Raw genomic sequence first — 22978 nt, forward strand, 5'->3', positions numbered from 1 at the left:
GATGTTTCACCCAATCAGAACCAGCAGCTCTCCTCCTCTCTCAGCTCCCCTTCTGTCCTTCCTGCAGCATCTGTCCCCTGGGGCATTGAGCTGCCTGTCCTGTCCCTCCCTCAGCTGTTGTTCTGTGATACCTGTGATATCCCAGTCCCATCTTAGATTACTTCACTAAAGACAGGAATGCCCCCCATGGATTTCTCTTAACATCAGCAATTGTTTAATACTCACTTCCATGTTTTTAATTATATCTTTTTTGAAGTATTTAATTCACATTCAATCATTTGCAATGTTGGGATTTGAACCTGTGTCCAGAGAACATTTGTTGAGTTTCTGGATAAATTGCCTCACATAATGCCACTAGGCTCTCACTTCACCTGTTCACAGGTTGCACATCCCAGTGCAACATGAATAGAAACCCTATCTTTTTGCACAATTGTTTGATCCTGAACCCTGGTGATATCACTCAGTATCCCTCCATGTGGGGACTCTCACCGTGTGGGTCTAATTGCTGCCTCTATCAACGTCTCTGACACTTGCAGCTACTCCATATCCTGAGCCAACAGAATTTTCCACTCCAGAGAGATGAGGCAGTACAGGCCCGGAATGGAGACTGGGATTTTCCAGATCTCTGTGGGCTCAGTGCCATTCTACATGTGTAACCCTCACAAGTATCAGTCTAATTTCCCATTCTGCCTATTTGTGTGTCTTCTACAGATACTCAGGGAGTTCGTGACTCAAGAGACTTGCCAACTGCTGGTTGGGAAGATGATTGTTCAGCCAGAGAGACAAAGGTCAGGGAGGTCGGGAGCCTTCAATAAATCCTGCCGCCAGGTAAGATCACTCACAGTGCACAGCGCAGAGAGCAGTGAGAGAGCTCCAAACATCAGCTAACAGGACATGACATAGATATAGTGCTGGAGGGGGAGCACAGTACAGACTCCCCTCAGGCTCAATCACAACCCCTACTTTAAGTTTTATTGTACTGAGACAGCATCGGTAGTTCCCAGTTTTCAATCCAGGCGTGTGCTGTCTTGGTGAGCACCAGGACAACAGAGTGGAATGCAGGCCTGCAATGAAATGGTGGGAATGCTGCCTGGGATCTTACTGTTCCATAATCCCTCTCCAACACTGTATCTGTGTCTCGTATTGTGGATCAGTGTCTTCAAGCATTCTAACACCTATAACAGTTCCTATCTCTGTCATGTCCTCTCCTCTCACCAATTTCTTGACATATTTGAAACGTCCAGTCCAGATCCCATCCACATCGCTGTAACTTGCGTCAGTTTCTACAACATGCCTTGTCTCGATAGGCTCCTGCTCCAACAACCGAAGACCTTGGGTCTGTTTCTGTGCTGCATGATTCTTTATTCGAGGTTTCCTAAACGGAATGAGTTGGCCCAATTCCCTTCAAACCTTCTCCTCTCCATGTACCTGCCCAAGTGTCTTTTCCATGTTGGAATTGTACTTATTTTTACCATTTTCTCTGGCAGTCCATTCCGTCTATACACCATCCTCTGTGGAAAATGTTGCTCCTCAGCTCCCTCTTTAAATTCTTGCTATCTCACATCACGTTTATGCCTCTAGCTTTGGACTCACCTACCCTTGGCAATTCACGTTAGTTAGGCCCTACATTGTTTCATAAAGCTTCATAAGGTCAACCTGTGGCCTTATTGATGACAGTGTTAATAATATCTCCAACTCATGTACTCAATGCGCTGGCCAATGAAGGCAAGTGTGCCAAATGCTGTTTTCCCCACCCTGTCCACCTGTGATGTCATTTCCAAGAAACAATGTAACTGCACCCCTTGGTCTCTCTCTGTTCGACAACACTGTCTAGGGCCCGAACATTAACTGTGTTAGTCCTCCCTGGTTTGTCTGAACTGAATCCAACACCTGAATTAAACTCCATCTTTCATTCCTTGGCCCACTGGCAAAGTTGATTAAAATCCCCTTCGATATCTATATCCCCTGCACACTCTTCCACTAATCTTGGTATCCAGAGACTCCTATATTTTCACTCAAATTATTTATGTAAATGTTGTGGTTCTGTTCGCCGAGCTGGAAGGTTTTGCTGCAAACGTTTCGTCCCCGGGCTAGGGGACATCATCAGTGCGTTTGTTGGAGCCTCCTGTGAAACGCTGCTTTGATGTTTCTTCCGGTATTTATAGTGGTTTGTTCTTGCCGCTTCCAGGTGTCAGTTTCAGCTGTCCGCTGTAGTGGTTTGTATATGGGGTCCAGGTCGATGTGTCTGTTGATGGAGTTTGTGGATGAATGCCATGCTTCTAGGAATTCTCTGGCTGTTCTCTGTCTGGCTTGCCCTATGACAGTAGTGTTTTCCCAGTCGAATTCATGTTGCTGGTTGTCTGAGTGTATGGCTACTAGGAATAGCTGGTCGTGTCGTTTTGTGGCTAGCTGATGTTCATGGATGCGGATTGTTAGCTGTCTTCCTGTTTGTCCTGTAAAGTGTTTTGTGCAGTCCTTGCATGGTATTTTGTAAACTACGTTGGTTTGGGTCGTGCTGGGTATTGGGTCCTTTGTTCTAGTAAGTTGTCTGAGCGTGGATGTTGGCTTGTGTGCTGTTATGAGTCCTAAGGGTAGCAGTAGTCTGGCTGTCAGTTCTGAGACGCTCCTGACGTATGGTAGTGTGGCTAGTCCTTTTGGTTGTGGCATGTCCTCGTTCCGTGGTCTATCTCTTAGGCATCTGGTGATAAAGTTGCGTGGGTATCCGTTTTTGGCGAATACCTTGTATAGGTGTTCCTCTTCCTCTTTTCGCAGTTCTGGTGTACTGCAGTGTGTTGTGGCTCTTTTGAATAGTGTCCTGATGCAGCTTCGTTTGTGCGTGTTGGGGTTGTTACTTTCATAGTTTAGGACTTGGTCTGTGTGTGTTGGTTTCCTGTGTACCCTTGTGGTGAATTAACCGTTGGGTGTTCTCTCTACTAACACGTCTAGGAATGGGAGTTGGCTATCCTTTTCCTCTTCTCTCGTGAATCGGATAACTGTGAGTGTGGCGTTGATGATTCGGTGTGTTTTTTCTATTTCTGTGTTTTTGATGATTACAAAGGTGTCATCGCTATATCTGATCCCTTCCCCTCTCTCGCCCTCCCGCCCCTCCCTCCCCTCCCCTCTATCGCCCCTCCGGCCCTCCCGCCCCTCGCCTCCCTCGCGCTCCCGCCCCTCCCCTCCCTTCCCCTCCCTTCCCCTCCCCTCTCTCACCCTCGGCCCTCCGCTCCCCTCTCTCGCCCTTCCCTCCCTGTCCACCCCTCTCCCCCTCCCGGCCTCCTCTCCCCACCGCCTCTCGCCTTCCCCTCCCTTCTCTTGCCATCTCAGCACTCCCCTCCCTTCCTCTCTCTCGCACCCTGCCTCCGCTCCCCTCCCCTCTCTATCCCTCGGCCCTGCCCTCCCCTCTCTCGCCCTGCCGGCCCTCCCTCCCCTCCCCTCTCTCGCCCTGCCGGCCCTCCCTCCCCTCCCCTCTATCGCTGTGCTGGCCCTCCCCTTCCCTCCCCTCTCTCGCCCTCCACTCCCCTCTCTCGCCCACCACTCCCCTCTCTCGCCCACGTGCCCCTCCGCGCCCCTCCCCTCCACTCTCTCGCCCTCGGCACTCCCCTCCCCTGTCATGCCCTTTCTCGCCCTCCCGGCCACCCTCCCCTCTCTCCCGCACTCCGGGTCCTCCCGGACCTCCCCACCCCTCCCCTGCCCTCCCCTCCCACTCTCGCCCTCGGCCCTCCCTCACCTCTCTCACTTCCCTCCCTCCCCTCTCCTCTCTCGCCCTCCCCTCCTCTCCCCTCCCCTCTCTCGCCCTCCCAGCCCACCCTCCCCTCCCCTCTCTCTCGCCCTCCCGGCCAACCCCGCCCACCCTCCCCTCCCGACTCTCGCCCTCCTGGCCCACCCTCCCAACTCTCGCCCTCCTGGCCTCCCCTCTCCTCTCTCGCCCTCCCGGCCCTCCTCTCCCCTCTCTCGCCCTCCCGGCCCTCCCCTCCCCTCTCTCGCCCTCCCGGTACCCCCTCCCTTCTGCTCTCTCACTCCCCCCTCCCCTCCCGCTCTCTCGCCCACCACTCCCCTCCTCTATCCCGCACTCCCCTCCCTCTCTCACGCTCGTCCCTTTCTCCCCTCTCTCGCACTGTCCTCCCTCCCCTCCCCTCTCTCGCCCTCCCGGCCATCCCTCCCCTCCCCTCTCTCGCCCTCCCGGCCTCCTCTCCCCTCCCCTCTCTCGCCCTTTCCTCCCTTCTCTCGCCATCTTGGCACTCACCACCCTTACTCTCTCTCGCAACTGGCCTGCTGCTCCCCTCCCCTCTTTATCCCTCGGCCCTCCACTCCCCTCTGTCGCCCTCCCGGCCATCCCGGCCTCCCCACCCCTCCCCTACCCTCCCCTCCCTCTCTCGCCCTCGGCCCTCCCTCCCCTATCTCACTTCCCTCCCTCCCCTCCCCTCTCTCGCCTTCAGCCCTCCTCTCACCACTCTCGCACTTCGCTCCCTCCCCTCCCCTCTCTCGCCCTCCCGGCCCTCCCCACCCTTCACCTCCCCTCTCTCGCCCTCGGCCATCCCCGCCCCTCACTTGCCCTCCCGACCCTACCCTCCCCTCTCTCGCCCTTCCCTCCGTTAATCCCCTTCTCTCGCCCTGCCCTCCCCTCTCTCGTCCTCCCTTCCCCTCTGTCGCCCTCCCCTTACTCCTCTCCCCTCTCTCACCCTCCCCTCTCCTCTCCAGGCCCTCCCCTCCCCTCTCTCGCCCTCCCTTCCCCTCTGTCGCCCGCCCCTCACTCCTCTCCCCTCTCTCACCCTCCCCTCTCCTCTCCAGGCCCTCCCCTCCCCTCTCTCGACCTCCCCTCCCCTCCCCTCTCTCACTCTCCCCTCCCCTCCCCTCTCTCGCCCACCCCTCCCCTTTCTCGCCCTCCCAGTCCTCCTCTCCCCTCCCCCAGCCTCCCCTCCATCACTCGCCCTCGGCCCTTCACTCCCCTCTCGCGCACTTCCCTCCCTTCCCTCCCCTCTCTCGCCCTCCCGGCCCTCCCCTCCCCTCTCTCACTTCCCTCAGTCCCATCTCCTCTCTCGCCTTCCCGGCCCTCCCTCCCCTCCCCTCTATCGCCCTCCCGGCCCTCCCCTCCCCCCTCGCCCTTCCCTCTCTCCCCTCGCCTCTCTTGCCCTCCCGACCATCGACTAACCTCTCACGCCCTCTCTCGCCCTACCGTCCCTCACTCAACTCACCTATCTCGCCCTCCCGCCCCTCCCCTGCCTCCCCTCCCCTCTCATCATCCCGGCCCACCCCTCCCCTCCACCGCCTCCCCTCACTCTCTCGCCCTCGGCCCTCCCCTCCCCTCTCTCGCCCTTCCCTCCCTCCCCTCCCCTCTCTTGCCCTTCCGACCCTCGACTCACCTCTTCCGCCCTCTCTCGCCCTACCAGCCCTCACTCAACTCACCTTTATCGCCCTCCCGGCTCTCCCCTCCCCTCTCCCGCCCTCCCTGCCCTCCCTCCCCTCCGCTCTCTCGCTCTCCCAGTCCTCCTCTCCCCTCCACCGGCCTACCCTCCATCACACTCCCTCGGCCATCCCCTCCCCTCTCTCGCATTTCCCTCCCTCCCCTCCCCTCTCTCGCCCTCCCGGCCCTCCCCTGTGCACTCCCGCACTCACTCGCCCTTCTGGCCCTCCCTCCCCTCCTGTCTCTCGCCCTCTCCTACCCTCTCTTGCACACAGCCCTCCGCTCCCCTCCCCTCTCTCCTCTTCGGCCATCCCCTCTCCTCCCCTCTCCCCTCCTCTCTCTCTCCCGCGCTTCCCTCTCTCGCCCTCGTGGCCTACCACACCCCTCTTTCGCCCTCAGACCTCCCCTCCCCTCTCACGCCCTCCCCTCCCTCTCTCTCGCCCTCGGCCCTCCCCTCCCCTGTCTCGCCCTTCCCTCCCTCACCCCTCCTCTCTCGCCCTCCCGGCCCTCCCTCCCGTTCCCTCACTCGCTCTCCCGGCCCTCCCTTCCCATCTCTCGCCCTCCTGGCCCTCTCCTCCCCTCCCTCGGCCTCGGCCCTCCACTCCCTCTCTCGCCCTTCCGGCACTCCCCTCGCGTCTCTCGCCCTCCCTGCACTCCCTCCCCTCCCCTTACTTGCCGCTGGCCTTCTCCTCCCCTCCCCTCTCTATTCCTCAGCCCTCCCCTCCCCTCTCTCGCCCTACCATTCCTCCCCTCCCCTCCCAGCTCTGGCCCTGCAGGCCCTCTCCTCCACTCTCTCGCCCTCCCCTCCCCTCCCCTCCCCTCGCTCAACCTCTTGGCCCTGCCCTCCCCTCCCTCTCTCATCCACGGCCCTCCCCTTCCCTTCTCTCTCTCGCCTTCCAATCCTGTCTCTCACCCTCCCGCCCCTCCCCTCCGTTCCACTCCCTTGCCCTCCCTTCCCTCCCCTCTCTCGCCCTGCCCTCCCTCCCCTCCCCTCTCTCGCCCTCCCGGCCCTCCCCTACCCGTCCCCCCCAGCGCTCCACTCCCTCTCTCGCCCTCCCCTCCCTCTTTCGCCCTTGGACCTCCCCTCCCCTCCCCTCTCTCGCCCTCCGGTCCCTCCCCTCTCCTCTCTCACCCTCCCAGCTCTCCCCTCACCTCTCTCGCCCTCCTGGCCCTCCATCGCCTCCCCTCTCTCGCCCTCGTCCCGCCCCTCCCCTCTCTCGCCCACCCGGACCTCCCTCCCCTCCCCTCTCCCGCCCCTCCACTCTCTCGCCCACCCGGCCCTCCCTCCCCTCCCCTCTCCCGCCCTACCTCACGCGCCCTCCCTCGCCCTCCCGGCCCTCCACTCCCCTCTCTCGCCCTACCGGCCCTCCCCTCCCATCACTTGCCCTCCCGACCCTCCCCTCTCCTCTCACGCCCTCTCTCACCCTACCGGCTCTCCCCTCCACTCTCTCGCCCTACCGGCCCTCCACTCCCCTCTCACGCCCTCTGTCGCCCTCCCGGCCCTCCTTCCCCTCCCCTCCCTCACGCTCTCTCTCCCTCCCGGCACCCCCTCCCCTCTCTCGCTCTCCCCACCCTCCCCCCACCTCTCTCGCCCTCCTGGCCCTCCACTGCCCTCCCCTCCCCTCTCTCGCTGTCCCAGCCCTCCCCTCTCTCGCCCATTCCACCCTCCGCTCCCCTCTCTTGCCCTACCTTCCCCTCTTTTTCCCTCACTAGCCCTCCCCTCCCATCCCTTGTCCTTCTCTCCCTTCTCTCGCCCTCCCGGCCCTCCACTCCCCTCCTCCGCCCTCCTCTCCCTCTTTCGCCCTCTGCCCTCCCCCCTGTCTCTCCCTACCCTCCCTCCCCTCCCTCTCTCGCCCTCCCGGCCCTCCCCTTCCCTCCCTTCTCTCGCCCTCGGCCCTCGCCTCCCCTCTCTCGCCCTTCCCTCCCTCCCATCTCTTCTCTCATCTTCCTTGCCCTCCCCTCTCTCGCCCTCCAATCCCCTCTCTCGCCCCCCCTTCCCCTCCCCTCACTTCACCTCCCCTCTCTCGTCCTCGGCCAACGCCTCCCCTCACTTGCCCTCCTAGCCCTACCCTCCCCTCTCTCGTCCTTCCCTCTCTCCACCCCTCTCTCTCGCCCTCCCCGCCGCTCTCTCGCCCTCCTCGCCCCTCTCTCGCCGTCTGCTCCCCTGTGTCGCCCTCCCCTCACTCCTCTCCCCTCTCTCGCCCTCCGCTTTCCTCTCTCACCCTCTTCTCCCCTCTCTTGCCTTTCCCTCCCCTCCGCTCTCTCCCCCACCCGGACCTCCCCTCTCTCGCCCTCGGCCTTCCCCTCCTCTCCCCTCTCTCACCCTCGGCCCTCCCCTCCCATCCCCTCTCTCACCCTCGATCCTCCCCTCCCCTCTCTCGCCATCCCCTCCCCTCTCTCGCCATCCCCTCCCCTCTCTCGCCCTCGGCACTCCCATCCCCTCTCTCGCCCTCTCTCTCCCTCTCCCCCTCCTCTCCCCTACCTCTCTCGCCCTCCCCCTCTCTCGCCCTCCCTACCCTCCCCTCCCTCTAACTCTCTCTCATCCTCCCCTCTCTCTCTTCCTCCCCTCCCTCCCTCCCCTCTCTCGCTCCCTCTTCCCTCTCTTCCTCCCCTCCCTACCTCACTTCTCTCGCCCTCCCCTCTCTCGCCTTCCCCTCTCTCCCATACGTCTCTCGCCCTCTCTCTCTCACCCTCCCCACCTTCCCCCCTCCCTCCCTTCCCTCTCTCGCCTTCCCCTCCCTCCTTCTCCTCTCTCGCCCTCTCCCTTCCTCTTGCCCTCCCGTCACTCCCCTCCCTCACCCTCTCCTCTCTCGCCCTCCTCCTCTTTCGGGCTCTGTTCTCTCGCCCTACTGTCTCTTTCCCTCCCCTCTCTCGCCCTCGCCCTTCTGTTTCTCGTCTTCCCCTCTCTCAAACTCGCCCCTCCCTCGCCCTCTCCTCCCTCTCCTCTCTCTTCCCTCTCCCCTCTCTCGCCCTCCCCTCTCTCCTCCTCTCTTGCCCTCTCCCTCCCTCTCCTCCTTCTCCCTCTCTCTCACCTTCCCCTCCCTCTCACCCTCCCCTCCCTCCCCTCTCTCGCCCTCTCCCTCTCTCTCGCCTTCCCCTACCACCCCTCCCTCTCCCCCTCTCTCGCCCTCCCCTCCCTCACCGACGTCTCTCGCCCTCTCTCTCTCTCACCCTCCCCGCCTTCCCTCCCCTCCCTCCCTTCCCTCGTTCTCCCCTCTCGCCCTCCCTTCCCTCCCCTTCCTCTCCCCCCTCTCACCATCCCCCTCTCTCGCCGTCCCCTCCCTCCCTCCCCCTTTCTCGTCCTCTCCCTCCCTCTCCCTCCCTCTCGCCCTCCCCTCCCTCTCTCCCTCGCTACCCCTCCCCTCCCTCCCTTACCTCTCTCGCCTTCTCTCTCCATGTTACGCTTCCCGCCTTTCCTCCCCTCCCCTCCCCTCCCTCCCCTCCCTCCCTCCCCCTCTCGCTCCCTCCTCCCTTTCTTCCTCCCCTCCCTACCTCCCTTCTCTCGCCCTCTCCTCTCTCGCCCTCCCCACCCTCCTTCTCCTCTCTCGCCCTCTCCCTCCCTCTCGCCCACCCCCTCCCCTCCTCACTCTCCCCTCTCCCGCCCTACCCTCCCTCTCTTCATCCCCTCCCTCGCTCCCCCTCTCTCACCCTCCCTTCCCTCTCTCTCCGTCTCGCCCTCCCCGACTTTCCTCCCCTCCCTTGCCATCCCTTCTCGCCTTCCCCTCTCTCGCCCTTACCCCTTGCCCTCCACTATCTCGCCCTCACCTTCTCTTGCCCTCCCCCTCCCTCTCTCCCTCTCCTCTCTCGCCCTACGCTCTCTCACCCTATCTCACACTTTCCCCCCTCTTCTCCCTGCTCCTTCACGCTCTCTCCACCTTCTCTCACTCTCAACCGCCCTCAATCGCTGTCTCTCTCTCTGCCCACGTCCCTCCGTTTCTCTCTGACTGAATCTCTCTCCCTCCTGTCCCTCCCTCCCTCTCTCTCAGACACACTCTTTCTCCGTGCTCCTTCCCTCTCCCTCTGACCCCGAGAGTGGAGGTGGGGTGGGGTTGGTCATGGGGCTGGGTGTGGTGGGGGGTGGTGAGATGGGGTAGAGATGGAACTGCTGGAGGAGGCAGAGATGGGCAGGACAGAGAGTGTGAGGGTGAGGGGAAAGTGAAGAGTGGAGGCAGGTGGAGAAACCGGGGTTGGGGCGGTTGGTGTGAGAGGGAGAACGAGGGAGAGTGAAAGGGGGAGGTTGTAAGAAAGAGTGAGTGTGCAGGGAGGCAGAGGGAGAAATGTGGAGTAAGACTGGGGGAGATGAAATGGGGGGCCAGGTTGGAAAGGGGATGGGGAAGGGGACAGAGGGAGTTAAACCCAGCTCCTGAGCCCAGGGCGTGGTGCCCTCCCCTTCCCTGAGGACCAGGACTTGGGGCTGAGTCTGTCTCTCTCCAGCTCAGCTTCTCCAACACAAAGACACACAACAACATCGGTCACTCTGCTGCTCGGCACGCTGTAATCAGCATTTTTATTGGTTACAAATGGAAGTGATGGATACAGTCAGTGGGATGGTGCCTTTTCTCACTGGCCCCTGAGTTGTGAGAAACATTGAAATGTTTCCCTGTAACCCCCCTGTGGGATAAGGAGGGACAAACCAGCGCTCCCCTCAGTCTGTTACCATAGCGACAGGCTGCTCCATCGCTGAAACACTGAACTGAAATGAGAAAATCCCGGATGGTGTGATTAATGAGGGAATTTGATGGATGGATGGATTTGGGTGAAGGGATATTGCAGCACATTCTTCAGCTGCTGCCTGAACTTAGTCTGGGTCACAGCATAAATCGCGGTGTTTGTGCAGCAACTGAGGAGCTGCAGCATGAAGCCCAATTCCTGCACAAAGTAATGGAGATACAGAGGGGTATCCACAATAGCCCACATCCGGGACCATATAGAATACAGCATTAACGTTGACCATAACAGGATGAAATTGGCCGAGATCACAAACAGCAAAATGATGGATTTTTTTCGGTTTCTCATTTCAGTGTCAGACTGAGCGTCCCCATTGGTGTGAGCGCGGAGTCTCCTGCGGGCTCTGCTGGTCACTAAAATGTGTCTGACGGTGAGAACATTGAGCAGCAGAATCAGGAGAAATGGGACCCCCGGGGTTAGAATGTGGTGGAGGAACTCGATTGTGACCCAGACACTGGAGAATACAACAGCGACTGTTACATCACAAAACCAGGGGGCGTTCCCCAGCAAATACCGAGCCGTGAGCATAAAATACCAGGAAATGTTCTTTAAACAGCTCAGCACAGTCACTGCTCCCAGAACCACAGCCGCCGTTTTCTCACTGCAATATTTACTTTTCAGCTTCTGGCAACAAATGGCCACAAACCGATCAAAGGTGAAAGTGACGGTGAACCAGACAGAGCAGTCAGTGGCTGCATAAAGCAGGACGGCGTGGATATTACACACGGGGACGGAGTCCCTCAGGAAATAAAACTGTTCCTGATAAACAATGGGAATGTGTCTCAGGATCAGGTCGAGGATAATGACCAGGAGATCCGCCGCTGCCATGGCCCCCAGGTAACGTCTGACACATGGAGACAATCCACAATCTTTATAAAGCAGGACGTGGATGGTCACTACGTTAACTGTGAGGAAGGAAAACAAACCCATTATCCATCAGCCTGGAGGCAAAGGGACCCCGTTTGATCGGGGACACAGTGAGATTTTCAAATGTGTCCCTGTATTCAGGGATTTACGAAAATAATTGGAGCTGGAATAACAAATGGGAAGGTCGGAATTACTGACAAAAACGTGTCATAAACCACAAGAAACCCTCCCTCCCCAAACACACCGAGGACAGATGGTTTCTAGAACATCCCCACACACTTGATCACTCGAGAGCAGACACAGGTCACTCCTTCCCAGTTCCTGATACGGAGGGTGGGAACGATTCTCTCCCAGTTTCCTGAAGACAAACGGAGTTGGGAATTTCCTGTATTTTGGTCTAAATTGTGGTCGATCCTGTGTCGTGGAGAAATGTAAACGCAGGGAAAACGTATTCCCCCCTTTAACTGCCTGAGGGGCCTTCGGGACAGTGTCTCCTTCTCCCTGGAACGGGATCTCTTCCCTCGGGATCTTATCGTTTGTTCAATTCACTGACGTCCGGCCGTTCACAAACAAACAACGTCAGGGACAGAACGTTCCGGGGAATGTCGGTTATAGAATGTCAGGGACAGAACGTTCCGGGGAATGTCAGTTATAGAATGTCAGGGACAGAACGTTCCGGGGGAATGTCAGTTATAGAATGTCAGGGGCAGAACGTTCCGGGGAATGTCGGTTATAGAATGTCATGGACAGAACGTTCCGGGGAATGTCAGTTATAGAATGTCAGGGACGGAAACTTCCGGGAAACTCCGTGACCTGTCCATCACCTTTCACCCCACCCACCCCACCACCATGATGTACTGTGCACAGGCTACATACCTGTCCCGCACGGGGAGCTGCACTGACCACATCATTGTATTATCTATAAACCTCAACCAGACAGTCTGACCAGCACAGAGACCTGTGCAGTGATCACCCGTGAATTAATCTGTAACCCAGGAGCAGTTACCCTCCCAGCATGTAGGACTGTGTACACCACCCCAGTGCATTGATCTGTAACCCAGGAGCAGTTACCCTCCCAGCATGTAGGACAGTGTACCCCACCCCAGTGCATTGATCTGTAACCCAGGAGCAGTTACCCTCCCAGCATGTAGGACTGTGTACCCCACCCAGTGCATTGATCTGTAACCCAGGAGCAGTTACCCTCCCAGCATGTAGGACTGCGTACCCCACCCCAGTGCATTGATCTGTAACCCAGGAGCAGTTACCCTCCCAGTATGTAGGGCTGTGTACCCCACCCCAGTGCATTGATCTGTAACCCAGGAGCAGTTACCCTCCCAGCATGTAGGACTGTGTACCCCACCCCAGTGCATTGATCTGTAACCCAGGAGCAGTTACCCTCCCAGCATGTAGGGCTGTGTACCCCACCCCAGTGCATTGATCTGTAACCCAGGAGCAGTTACCCTCCCAGCATGTAGGACTGTGTACCCCACCCCAGTGCATTGATCTGTAACCCAGGAGCAGTTACCCTCCCAGCATGTAGGACTGTGTACCCCACCCCAGTGCATTGATCTGTAACCCAGGAGCAGTTACCCTCCCAGCATGTAGGGCTGTGTACCCCACCCCAGTGCATTGATCTGTAACACTGTGTTAGATCCCTGCCCAGTGTGGGGAAACTTGCAGCCCATGCTGGAGGTGAAAGGATGTACAGCTCCCACCCATTTACAGCTCCACATCTGTACTGTACCATGACAAGGGGGTGCTGTGGGTGTGTACATCACTTCTGGAGAGAGATGGCGAGGGAATCAGTTTAAAAATCATCACATGGGAGGGGTTTGGGTTATAGACAGAGAGGGGGAGACTGAGAGACAGTGTCATGGACGCATGTGTTCCCAGGTTTCGGAATGCTGAAACGTAGACACTTTGATAGCATCCGGTATCATAAGCCAGTCTTCCCAGGAAAGATGGGAAAAATGATGGAGAGTTTTGGATGAGCATTTGTTCTACAGCTTTGTAAATGGGAGTAGTTTCAACAGAATCTATGACTCACTGGGCTGATTCTAACAATAATTTGCCTCAGTGTCATTTTCATTGAGTGTGACAGAGAGATTATCTGTACGAGGCCAAGCTAGGTTCCTGGGGCTGTCTTACTAAACACAAACGCATTGACTTGCCCCCCCCCCCCCTCCCCCACCATGGTGTTCCTCTCATTCAATACCAGCCCGATTCTCCCACCCATCATGGCTGGAGGGACTCACAGTTGCCCGGGTGCCCCTGGATATTCCGTGACCCCTGGCACTGGCGCCATCTTTGAAAGTTCAAAGGGCACACAGTTGAGCTTTCTCAGTTTGGAGCTGCCCTGCACAGTTTACCCCGACCTTGGCAGCTAAGGGGCAATTACACCACGGTTTGTCGACAGGGTCACAGAGGTCCTGGTGGATGGGCTAGTACAGAGGGGGACCATTCTCTTCCCAGTGGGGGCCACACCAGCAGACCCACCGAGCATGGTCTGAGCTCCCCACCCAGCTCAGTGCAGTATCTGCGGTCTGAAGAAATGCCCAGCAATACAGGACAAGCATCAATAACCTTTCCCGCTCTGTCAGGATAAGGGTCACTGTATTCTCTCTGCTCCTTCACACTCACGGTATATCTGTTATAGCACCGACCCCCAAACAAAGCTCCTGCTCATATACACCCAGGGCCCTCTGTTCCTGCAGCCCCTTTATAATGGCACAGCCTGTTTTAAACTGTCTTTCTTTATCTTTCATACCAAAGTGCATCACCTCACACTGCTCTGCATTGATCCCCGTCTACCAGCGTGTCACTGTCCTGTTAGAGTTCCACACTGTCCTCCATAGACTTTAAAATCCTTGCAGGTTTCGTACCATTTACAAACATTAAGATTATCATAGTGTCCCAGTCCCCATGAAACAACTGAAATCCTGCCCCACACACAGGAGTGTGAGCAAGTGAAATACTGATATATTCCCACGGACAGAGTCGAATAATGACATACTGTCAATGGAGCAACAAAAATCCTGACACATACGAGACAGAGTAGATGAAATATTGACAAACCACAGAGCAAGAGAAATCCGGATAGGTTCCACTTATCTATATTCATCAGGGTATAATGGGATGAAGTTTAGTGTGTACTGTACCTTTAAGAGAAAGTGAATGCTGCTCTGAACTGAGAGCTTAGAAATACTTGTGATATGAGAGGATGGCAGACCCAGAAACAATATATTGCTGTAGAGCTGGAGTCGGGTAATACGCAGTTAAGAGATAGAGGGTCTCTTTCAGTTCACTTTCAGTGTTAAAAACTACATTGTTGTTTGTATTTAAACAGTGGAATTTGGGAGTTCTCTGTCACTCATATTTTAACAGTTTACGAGGCGAATTGAGCATTTATTTATGTTTAGTTTAAGTTACCAGATGAGATCTATGCCGTGTCCTAACAATTGCTGAGTGTGTATCTGTGTGTCTCTGTGTGGGGCAGGTCTGGCAGTCTCTGTTGTGCTTAAAGTGATGCAATGCCACCCTCTGCTGGCCTCCACACGCCACTGCACAGGCATTGGCAGAGGGTGAAAACCAACAGGGATTCATTCAGAGAGGGGGAGAGAGAGGGCAGCTGCTCACAGCACCATCCAAACTGATGTCTTATCCATGGACTGATCTAAATGTCCTTTAAACGTTGTAACTGTCCCTGTTTCCCCAAGTTTATTCCACACACAAGCCAGCTTCTGTCTAAAATACTTATCTCTCCTTGAAGCTCAATCCCTCCATTTCCAGCAACATCCAGGTTAAACTCTTCTGAACCCTCTCCAGCTTAATAATATCAAGGTCAATAATATCAAAGTGAATAGTCAATGTATTTTGTTAGGCTAATGGAGACCATATCTAGAGGACATAGTTGTAAGGTAAGAGGGGAAACATTTAAAAGTGATCTAAGGGCAGCTGTTTCACCCAGAGGGTGGTGTGCCTATGGAATGAGCGGGCAGGATGTCCAGACTGGACACAGTATTCCGGGAGAGGTCTCACCAATGTCCTGTACAACCTCAACATGACGTCCCAATTCCGATACTCAGTGGTCTGACCATTGAAGACAAGTGTGTTAAACACCTTCTTAATCACATTATCTATATGAGATGCAACTTTTAAAGAATTATACCTGACGGCCGAGGTCTCTGTTCTGCAACACTGCCAAAGGCCCTACGTTTAATTGTATAAGTCCTACTATTGTTGATTTACCAAATCCAATACCTCACATTAATCCAAACTAAACTCCATCTGCCACGCCTCGGCCAGTGAGTGAGATTACCACCTCCTCACCTTCTCCGTTTAATTTTAAAATGCCCATCCCTCTCCAGGAGGCCTGCACACTCCGGCCTTGATTTTCACAAAGACCCTGAGCTTGGTTTGCCTTGTGTGGTTAGAGGGAGGAGGGACAGATTGCAGACACAGTCAGTGGGGAGGAGAGGCTGGACAGTAATCAACGGCCTGGTTTCATTTCATGGTTTTAGGCAGAGGGCAGACACACGTAAGAGTTGGGTTATACTGATCGGTGTTTTGGGACCAGAAATTATGGTCTTTCTCCGTGTCTGGTGTTCAGTAATAAATATCTATTTGAGACCCTTCATTGGGCAGATTTTGAAGAGGCCTAAGGGGCAACTTTTCACACAGAGGGTGGTGTGTGTGTGGAATGAGCTGCCAGAGGAAGTGGTGGAGGCTGGTACAACGCCATCATGTAAAAGGCATCTGGATGCTGACAGACCTGCCGAGCATTTCCAGCAATTTCTGTATTTGTTGAAACAAAACATTCATTTTAACACAGGTATCTGTGTTAGCTGTCTGGATACAGAATTGGCTGGCCAGCAGAAGACAGCGAGTGGTAGTGGAAGGAAAATATTCTGCCTGGAAGTCTGTGGTGAGTGGTGTTCCACAGGGCTCTGTCCTTCGGCCTCTACTGTTTGTAATTTTTATTAATGACTTGGATGAGGGGATTGAAGGATGGGTCAGCAAGTTTGCAGATGACACGAAGGTTGGAGGTGTCGTTGACAGTATAGAGGGCTGTTGTAGGCTGCAGCGGGACATTAACAGGATGTAGAGATGGGCTGAGAGGTGGCAGATGGAGTTCAACCTGGATAAATGAGATGTGATGCATTTTGGAAGGTCAAATTTGAAAGCTGAATACAGGATTAAGGATAGGATTCTTGGCAGTGTGAAGGAACAGAGAGATCTTGGTGTGCAGGTACATAGATCTCTTAAAATGGCCACCCAAGTGGACAGGGTTGTTAAGAAAGCATATGGTGTTTTGGCTTTCATTAACAGGGGGATTGAGTTTAAGAGTTGTGAGACCTTGTTGCAGCTCTATAAAACTTTGGTTCGAACGCACTTGGAATACTGCGTCCAGTTCTGGTCGCCCTATTGTAGGAAAGATGTGGATGCTTTGGAGAGGGTTCAGAGGAGGTTTACCAGGATGCTGCCTGGACTGGAGGGCTTATCTTATGAGGGGAGGTTGACTGAGCTCGGACTTTTTTCATTGGAGAAAGGGAGGAGAAGAGGGGACCTAATTGTGGTATACAAGATAATGAGAGGCATAGATAGTGTTGATGGCCAGAGATTATTTCCCAGGGCAGAAATGGCTAACACAAGGGGTCATAGTTTTAAGCTGGTTGGAGGAAAGTATAGAGGGGATGTCAGAGGCGGGTTCTTTACACACAGAGTTGTGAGAGCATGGAATGCATTGCCAGCAGCAGTTGTGGAAACAAGGTCATTGGGGACATTTAAGAGACTGCTGGATATGCATATGGTCACAGAAATGTGAGGGTGCTTACATGAGGATCAATGGTCGGCACAACATGGTGGGCTGAAGGGCCTGTTCTGTGCTGGACTGCTCTATGTTCTATGTATTCTGAATACATTAAACATTTTATTTTTTTAATGACGCAGGGACATATAAACATATCTTCAAAGCGACCGAGACCATTTCCTGCTCAGGGTATGGCTCTGTGTATGACAGCAGCAATGATGCACCGACATGGAACAGGGAATGTGATGGAGACATAGTTTGGACAATGTACAAGGAGACCTCACATGGTCCAGTTTGGGAGAGAATGACATTATTGTGTGATTCAGCTCAGAGAGGGAGAAAATGTCACCTGCCAGAGAAGAAACGGCCTCTTGCACTCTCTCCTTCATTATTCCTCATCACAGTAACGTGTGCGAGCTAAAACAAAACTCTACTGTCATCGTTACCAATCTTATTTTTATAGAATCCCAGCAGTGTGGAAACAAGCCCTTCGGCCCAACAAGTCCATACTAACCCTCCAATCAGTAACCTTCCCATGCCCTTACAGTTACCACTGACTAGTGCACCTAAAGTAGAAATCGCTGAACACTATGGACTATTTGACCAATCCACTTGAATTATACAGCTTTGGGCTGTGGGAGGAAATGGGAGCACCCATCAGAAGCTCACACAGACAAGGGGAGAAGATGCAAACTCCACGCAGATAGTCTCCCGAGGCTGGAATTGAACACATGTCCCTGATGCTGTGATGGAACAGTGCGAACTACTGAGCCACTGTGCTAACCTGGGACATCCTGCCAGCCTAATGCAAAGGGAATTCCGCCAAATCCAACTCTCCCAGGATAAAATCCCATTGCTAGCAGCTGTGTGAGTACAATATCTTCAGAAGCAGAGTAACATTTTGGACAATCTCTCAATTTTTCCTTTTGTCATTAGTTACACTAATATTTGGACAAGGTTCTTTCAATGTGAAATTGCAGAGATTGTGTGTGTGTGTGTGTGTGTGTGTGTGTGTGTGTGTCAGTGTTTTTAGAAAGGGAAATATTGATTATGTATTTGCAATACCCAAACAGTTTGCCATCCATTTTTCCATCATAGTTGGAGTAACATTGCTCTGGATCATAAACGTGCTATTTCAGCAGATTACAGAAACCAGCCTGACTTGTTCCTAAAACTGACCCTGACCCAGTCTGAGACCGATATCATCGGCCACATCACCAACCTGGTTACATTTAACATTTGTTGTGAGCAGTGGAGGAGTGGGACTAGAAAAGGAAACAGTGACCCAAAAAGCCGGGGAACTGTAGACCGGTGAGCCTGATGTCAGTGGTGGGTAAGTTGTTGGAGGGGATTCTGAGGGATAGCATTTACATACATTTGGGAAGGTAAGGGCTGATCGGGGTAGGAAACGTGGCTTTCTGCATGGGAAATCATGTCTCATTAATTTGATTGAGTTTTATGAAGAGGTGACAAAGAAGATTGATGATGGCAGTTTGGTAGACATTGTCAATATGGACCTCAGCAAGGTGTTCACAACATTCTGATTGGTAGGCAGATTAGTAAGGTTCGGTCACATGGGATAGAGAGGAAGCTCGTCACAATTGGCTTGAAGGAAGAGGGATATTTTTCAGACTGGAGGCTTGTGAGCAGCAGTGTGCTGTAAGAATCAGTATTGAGTTCACAAAACATTTCATCATTTATGTAAAGGATTTAGATGTGGATATTGGGACCATAGTTAGTAAGTTTACAGACAACATCAGAAAGGTGGTGTAGTAGATTATCTCAGAGTACAACGAGACCACAAATAGATGGGACAAAGGGGCAAGGAGTGACAGATGAAGTTTAATTTAGATAAATACGAAGTTAAGCATTTTGGGAAGGTAGATCAGGGCAGGAATTACATACTTAATGGTAAGGGCCTGGTGAGTGTTGTGAAACAAATGGACATAGAGCTGCAGGTACATTGTTCCTTGAAAGTGGAGTCGAATGCAGACAGTGTGGTACAGAACAAATTTTACAAATTTGCCTTAATCAGTCAGAGCATTGAGTATAGGAGTTGTGGTGGCAAGTTGCATCTGTACAGGATGTTGGTGAGGCCACTTTAAGAATACTGCATCCAACTCGGTTTTCTGCAGAAAAGATTTACACGGATGTCCCAGGACTGGAGGTTTGAGCTTTAGGGAGAGGTTGATTAGTTTGAGGTGTTTCCCCTGGAGTGTCAGAGGCTGAAGGGTGACATTATAGAGGTTTATAAAATCATCAGGGGCATGGATATTCTGAACAGCCATGTTCTGCTCCCCAGGGTAGGGGAGTCCTGAACAAGAGAGCATAGGTTGGAGGGGAGAGGACGAATGATTTAGAAGGGACGTGAAGATAAATGTTTCACACAGAGTGGTGTGTGTACATAAAGTGCTGTCAGAGGAAGTGGTGAAGGCGGTTACAATCACACATTTAAAAAAGTATCTGAAAGAGGAGGGATATTGGCCAAATGCTGGGAAATGGGACTGGATCAGATTTGAAATCTGATCGGAGTGAACAGATTGGACTAACGGGTCTGTTTCCGTTCTGCAAGATTCTCTGATTCTATAAGAGGGATGACGAAAAATTCTGGAAGTACCTTTCAAATCCGAATCCTCTTCACTGGAAGTTTATCTTGCCGCTATGTTCATATTGATTGAAAGCTGCGTTCGTGAAATATTTGACAGAGAACTGAGTCATGGGTAATGGGGCGCGGACAGGAAAGTGGGGCTGAGACCACAACCTGATCAGCCATAATCTTAGTGCCTGGTGGAGAAGGTTCAACGTATCTAATGACTCACTCCTGTCCCTCAATCCCGTGTTCCTGTGTTCCATTCAGACCATTAAACCTGTTAGGCAGGAGCATTTAGGGGCTACTTACTTCTATAACCTGGTGCACAGAAACAGAGGAGATCATTCGGCCCTTCAATATTGTCCCACATGCTTTGAGTGATTTGAGAAATGTAATTGTAAAACCCAGGCTGGGTATGAAAGAGGCCCCTCATCTCTCTTTATAGAGATTCCCCTCTCTGAAACTTGTGCTCCGTTCGTTGGTCATGTTGTAGACCCAAATTCACTATGAATACAGCCCCCATACCTCACCCAGCGATGGCTCACAAAATCCTCTTGTCTCTCTGACGGCAACATTCAATAACAGAACATTCATGAAAATAACACCCACTAACTTTCCAATAACAGAATGTGTGAACATCAGACACAGGGGCAGGTCGTTCACTCCCCAAGCCTTCCTTCTCCTCCACTAAGATCATGGCTGATCTGCTCTTGGTCTCAAATCCTCTTTCGCATCCAATTCTTCATTGCCCTCAACTCTCTGACAGGACACATGGGTTCAGATAAAAATAACTGACCCTGATATCAAGGCTTCTGTTGACTTCTGTTGACATCAAGGATCTTAACAAATCTGAACTTAATGGGAATCGGAGAAAACTCTACAGTATTTGGAGTCAAACATGGCACAAAGGAAGATGTTCATCAGCTCAGTCCTGGGTCACCTCTGTGGGAGATCCTCAGGGTAGCTTCCTCTTCACAAACACCTTCAGCTGCTTCATCAATGTCTCCCCACCCTCACCCTCCTCACCATAAGATCCGAAGTGGGGATGGTCAATGCGGATTCCACAATGTTCAGAATAATTTGACGCCCCCGTCAGCTCCTGAACTGGATTGTGTCCATGTGAAGCAAGACATGGACACCATTGAGGCTTGTGCTTTTAAAGAGTCCATAACAGTCATATAAAGGACTGTCTGACAATGCATATTGCCACAGTAAAATAAGAGTTCATTCCGCACCTCACACTGGTTTCACAGGAATATGAGGAAGTCGTTCAGCCCATTGACACTATTGGAGAAGCGCAGGGACAGCCCATTCAGTGCCTCCAAAATATTACTCAGGAAGAGAAGGATTCTAGTGTGATGGGCCACACCAGAGCCCCTCGACAATATTTGAAGGCGGTAGCTGAGACTCTAATGTTTCCTAATTTCAAAGAAAATGTAAATTGTCTATTCCAGATGCAATGTGAGTGGTCAAACTACTTGGTGTGAAGCAAAACACCATTTACTTAAACATGATAGATGAAATAAAACCAAAGAAAGAAGAATTTAGAGTAACGTATTTATATTAGACAAGTTAACAGAATAATAGATCTAGGAACTAATACTAATGACCGTTCTAATACTGGAAATCATATGAACACAGCCCTTGGCAAAAAGGGATATTCAGACACTGATTGACACAAATATTTCTCCAATTCAGGATTTCAAAACAGCACCAAGAGAAAATCCATACAGAGTAGCTGCCAGGAGACATTCACTAAAGTTTTCAACTCAGTGGAGACCCCAATAATTTCTGATGTTACTGAGAAACCAAAACCCAGAAATCCTAATTTGTTAGAGCTGACCACACCCATTCCATCTGCAGTAAAATAAACCTAAGGCCTCACTAGTTATTTACTCAAGTGGTCTTAACTAGCCAGCTGGGTAACAGTCATTCAATCTTTCTCTTAAAAGAAACCAGAACAAAATAACCTCTTAAAGCTACAGCATCATCACACTAGTCAGCACATCGAGCTGTCATACAGGAACTAGCGGTAACCAGTCAGGCCCTTGGCCCTGTCCAATCGGACGAGGAAGAAGCCAGTCAGTCCCTTGAGTCACTTATTCAGGAACAGTAGGAGGCCATTCCCACCTCAATGCACTTACACAGGGGCAGAATGAGGTAATTGATGCTGATTCCTGATGAATGGCTTATGCTCGAAACATCGATTCTCCTGCTGTGCTTTTCCAGCAAACCACTGTCTACTCTGATCTTCAGCATCAACAATCCTCGCTATCTCCTAATTGATGCTCTAACATGGTGAACAAGTGGAGCAGAGGCTGCACAGACAGACTGCTCCACGTTGTTCTTCTTAGCTCCGTCTGTCATGATACACACGTGGGACTTTAACGCGGTTTTCTAGTGGTGAGGAGGGAAGCCAGATGTCTTGTGTGAAGTCACAAGAAGGCACCTTCCATCTCCGAGAAGCCAGCCTGGTGTTCTCTATGTAGGGTGGAAGCTGGTGGGAATGGCTACCTGTTTCAGATGGAAGGTATTGTGGCTGCTGTTGGGGATTGTGAGTAACCTGACGTTCAGTACGGGTTCACACGCCAACTGCAAAATAATGTGGGGAGAGTTAATTTAGGCAAATAAACTATTAGGAAAGTCACGTTAGACTGATGGATGGACTCTCTAAGTTCAAATAATGCTGATCTTGTTCATGTCGATCTTGTCTCGTGCACGTCCTGTTCAGTGTAACCTGTATGCCTTACTCTGTCCAAGTCTATTTCCACCGCATGATCTGTCTGGCCATGTTTACTATGATCTGCCTCCACTGCTCATAAATAAAGTGTTTCCCTGTACTGAGGTACACGTGGCAATAAATCACACCAATTAATCCTGGGTAAAGTATGGAATTTCTCACCCTATCAATGTCTCTTTTGGAAATAAGTGATCGCTGCCACTACTCAAGTTTAACGTCACCATTTCATCTTCTCTCACAACTCTACTGATTAAACACTCAGCTTCTTCACTCTATCCTCGTGATACCATCATCCGTGTCTGTGGTAAGGAGATCATTCCTTACAAAGGAGATCAAATCCGTAGAGAGTGTCTCAACCACGCTCTCAGCAAGGCCCTACAACAGCAGGAAGATGGCATTACTTATGTACTTGAATCATCTTACAATGAAGGACAGCATACCATTGACTGCACCCATTACTTACACAGGGTTTGATTCGGAGCAGTCAGCATAGACTTGTGAGTGGGAGATCATGCTTCCCAAATTATTAGAGTTCGTTGATGAAGTGACCAGGAAGGTTGATGAGGGCCGAGCAGTAACCATAGTCTCTATGGATATCAGTAAGGCCTTTGATAAGGTTCCACATGGCAGGCTGCTCGGGAGTATTACATCACGTGGAATGCTGGGGAACTGGCCAATTGGATACACAGTTGGCTTGACGGTAGGAAGCAGAGGGTTTAGTGGAAGGATGCTTGTCAGACTGGAGGCTGGGTCCATGGCTGTGTGTTATCTATGATTTGGTTGAGAATGTACAAGGTATGATTAGTAAGTTTACAGATGGCACTAAAATAAATGGGAGCATGA

At 52.7% G+C, this 22978-nt stretch overlaps 1 protein-coding gene across 7 annotated transcripts in view; it reads left to right on the forward strand.

Annotated features, from left to right (window-relative positions):
- Positions 1–714: 714 nt before the first annotated feature.
- LOC132809468 (uncharacterized) overlaps positions 715–22978 on the forward strand; it is a 36675-nt gene continuing 14411 nt past the window's right edge. For 2 of the 7 annotated variants that reach the window (XR_009642340.1, XM_060822578.1), the window contains exons 1-4: positions 715–828; positions 10423–10649; positions 10751–10966; positions 15828–15920. Coding sequence is in view for 4 of the 7 variants with exons in the window: in XM_060822578.1 (XP_060678561.1) it covers positions 10488–10649; positions 10751–10966; positions 15828–15920 (471 nt within the window). In the remaining 3 variants the exon portion in view is untranslated. Of the gene's footprint in view, positions 829–10422; positions 10967–15827; positions 15921–16945; positions 22387–22978 lie in introns of those variants that run through there. The other 5 variants (XR_009642342.1, XR_009642343.1, XM_060822581.1 and 2 more) reach the window with 4 other exon arrangements.

The sequence above is a fragment of the Hemiscyllium ocellatum genome, unplaced genomic scaffold (assembly GCF_020745735.1).
Source record: "Hemiscyllium ocellatum isolate sHemOce1 unplaced genomic scaffold, sHemOce1.pat.X.cur. scaffold_125_pat_ctg1, whole genome shotgun sequence".
NCBI classification, from domain to species: Eukaryota; Metazoa; Chordata; class Chondrichthyes; order Orectolobiformes; family Hemiscylliidae; genus Hemiscyllium; species Hemiscyllium ocellatum.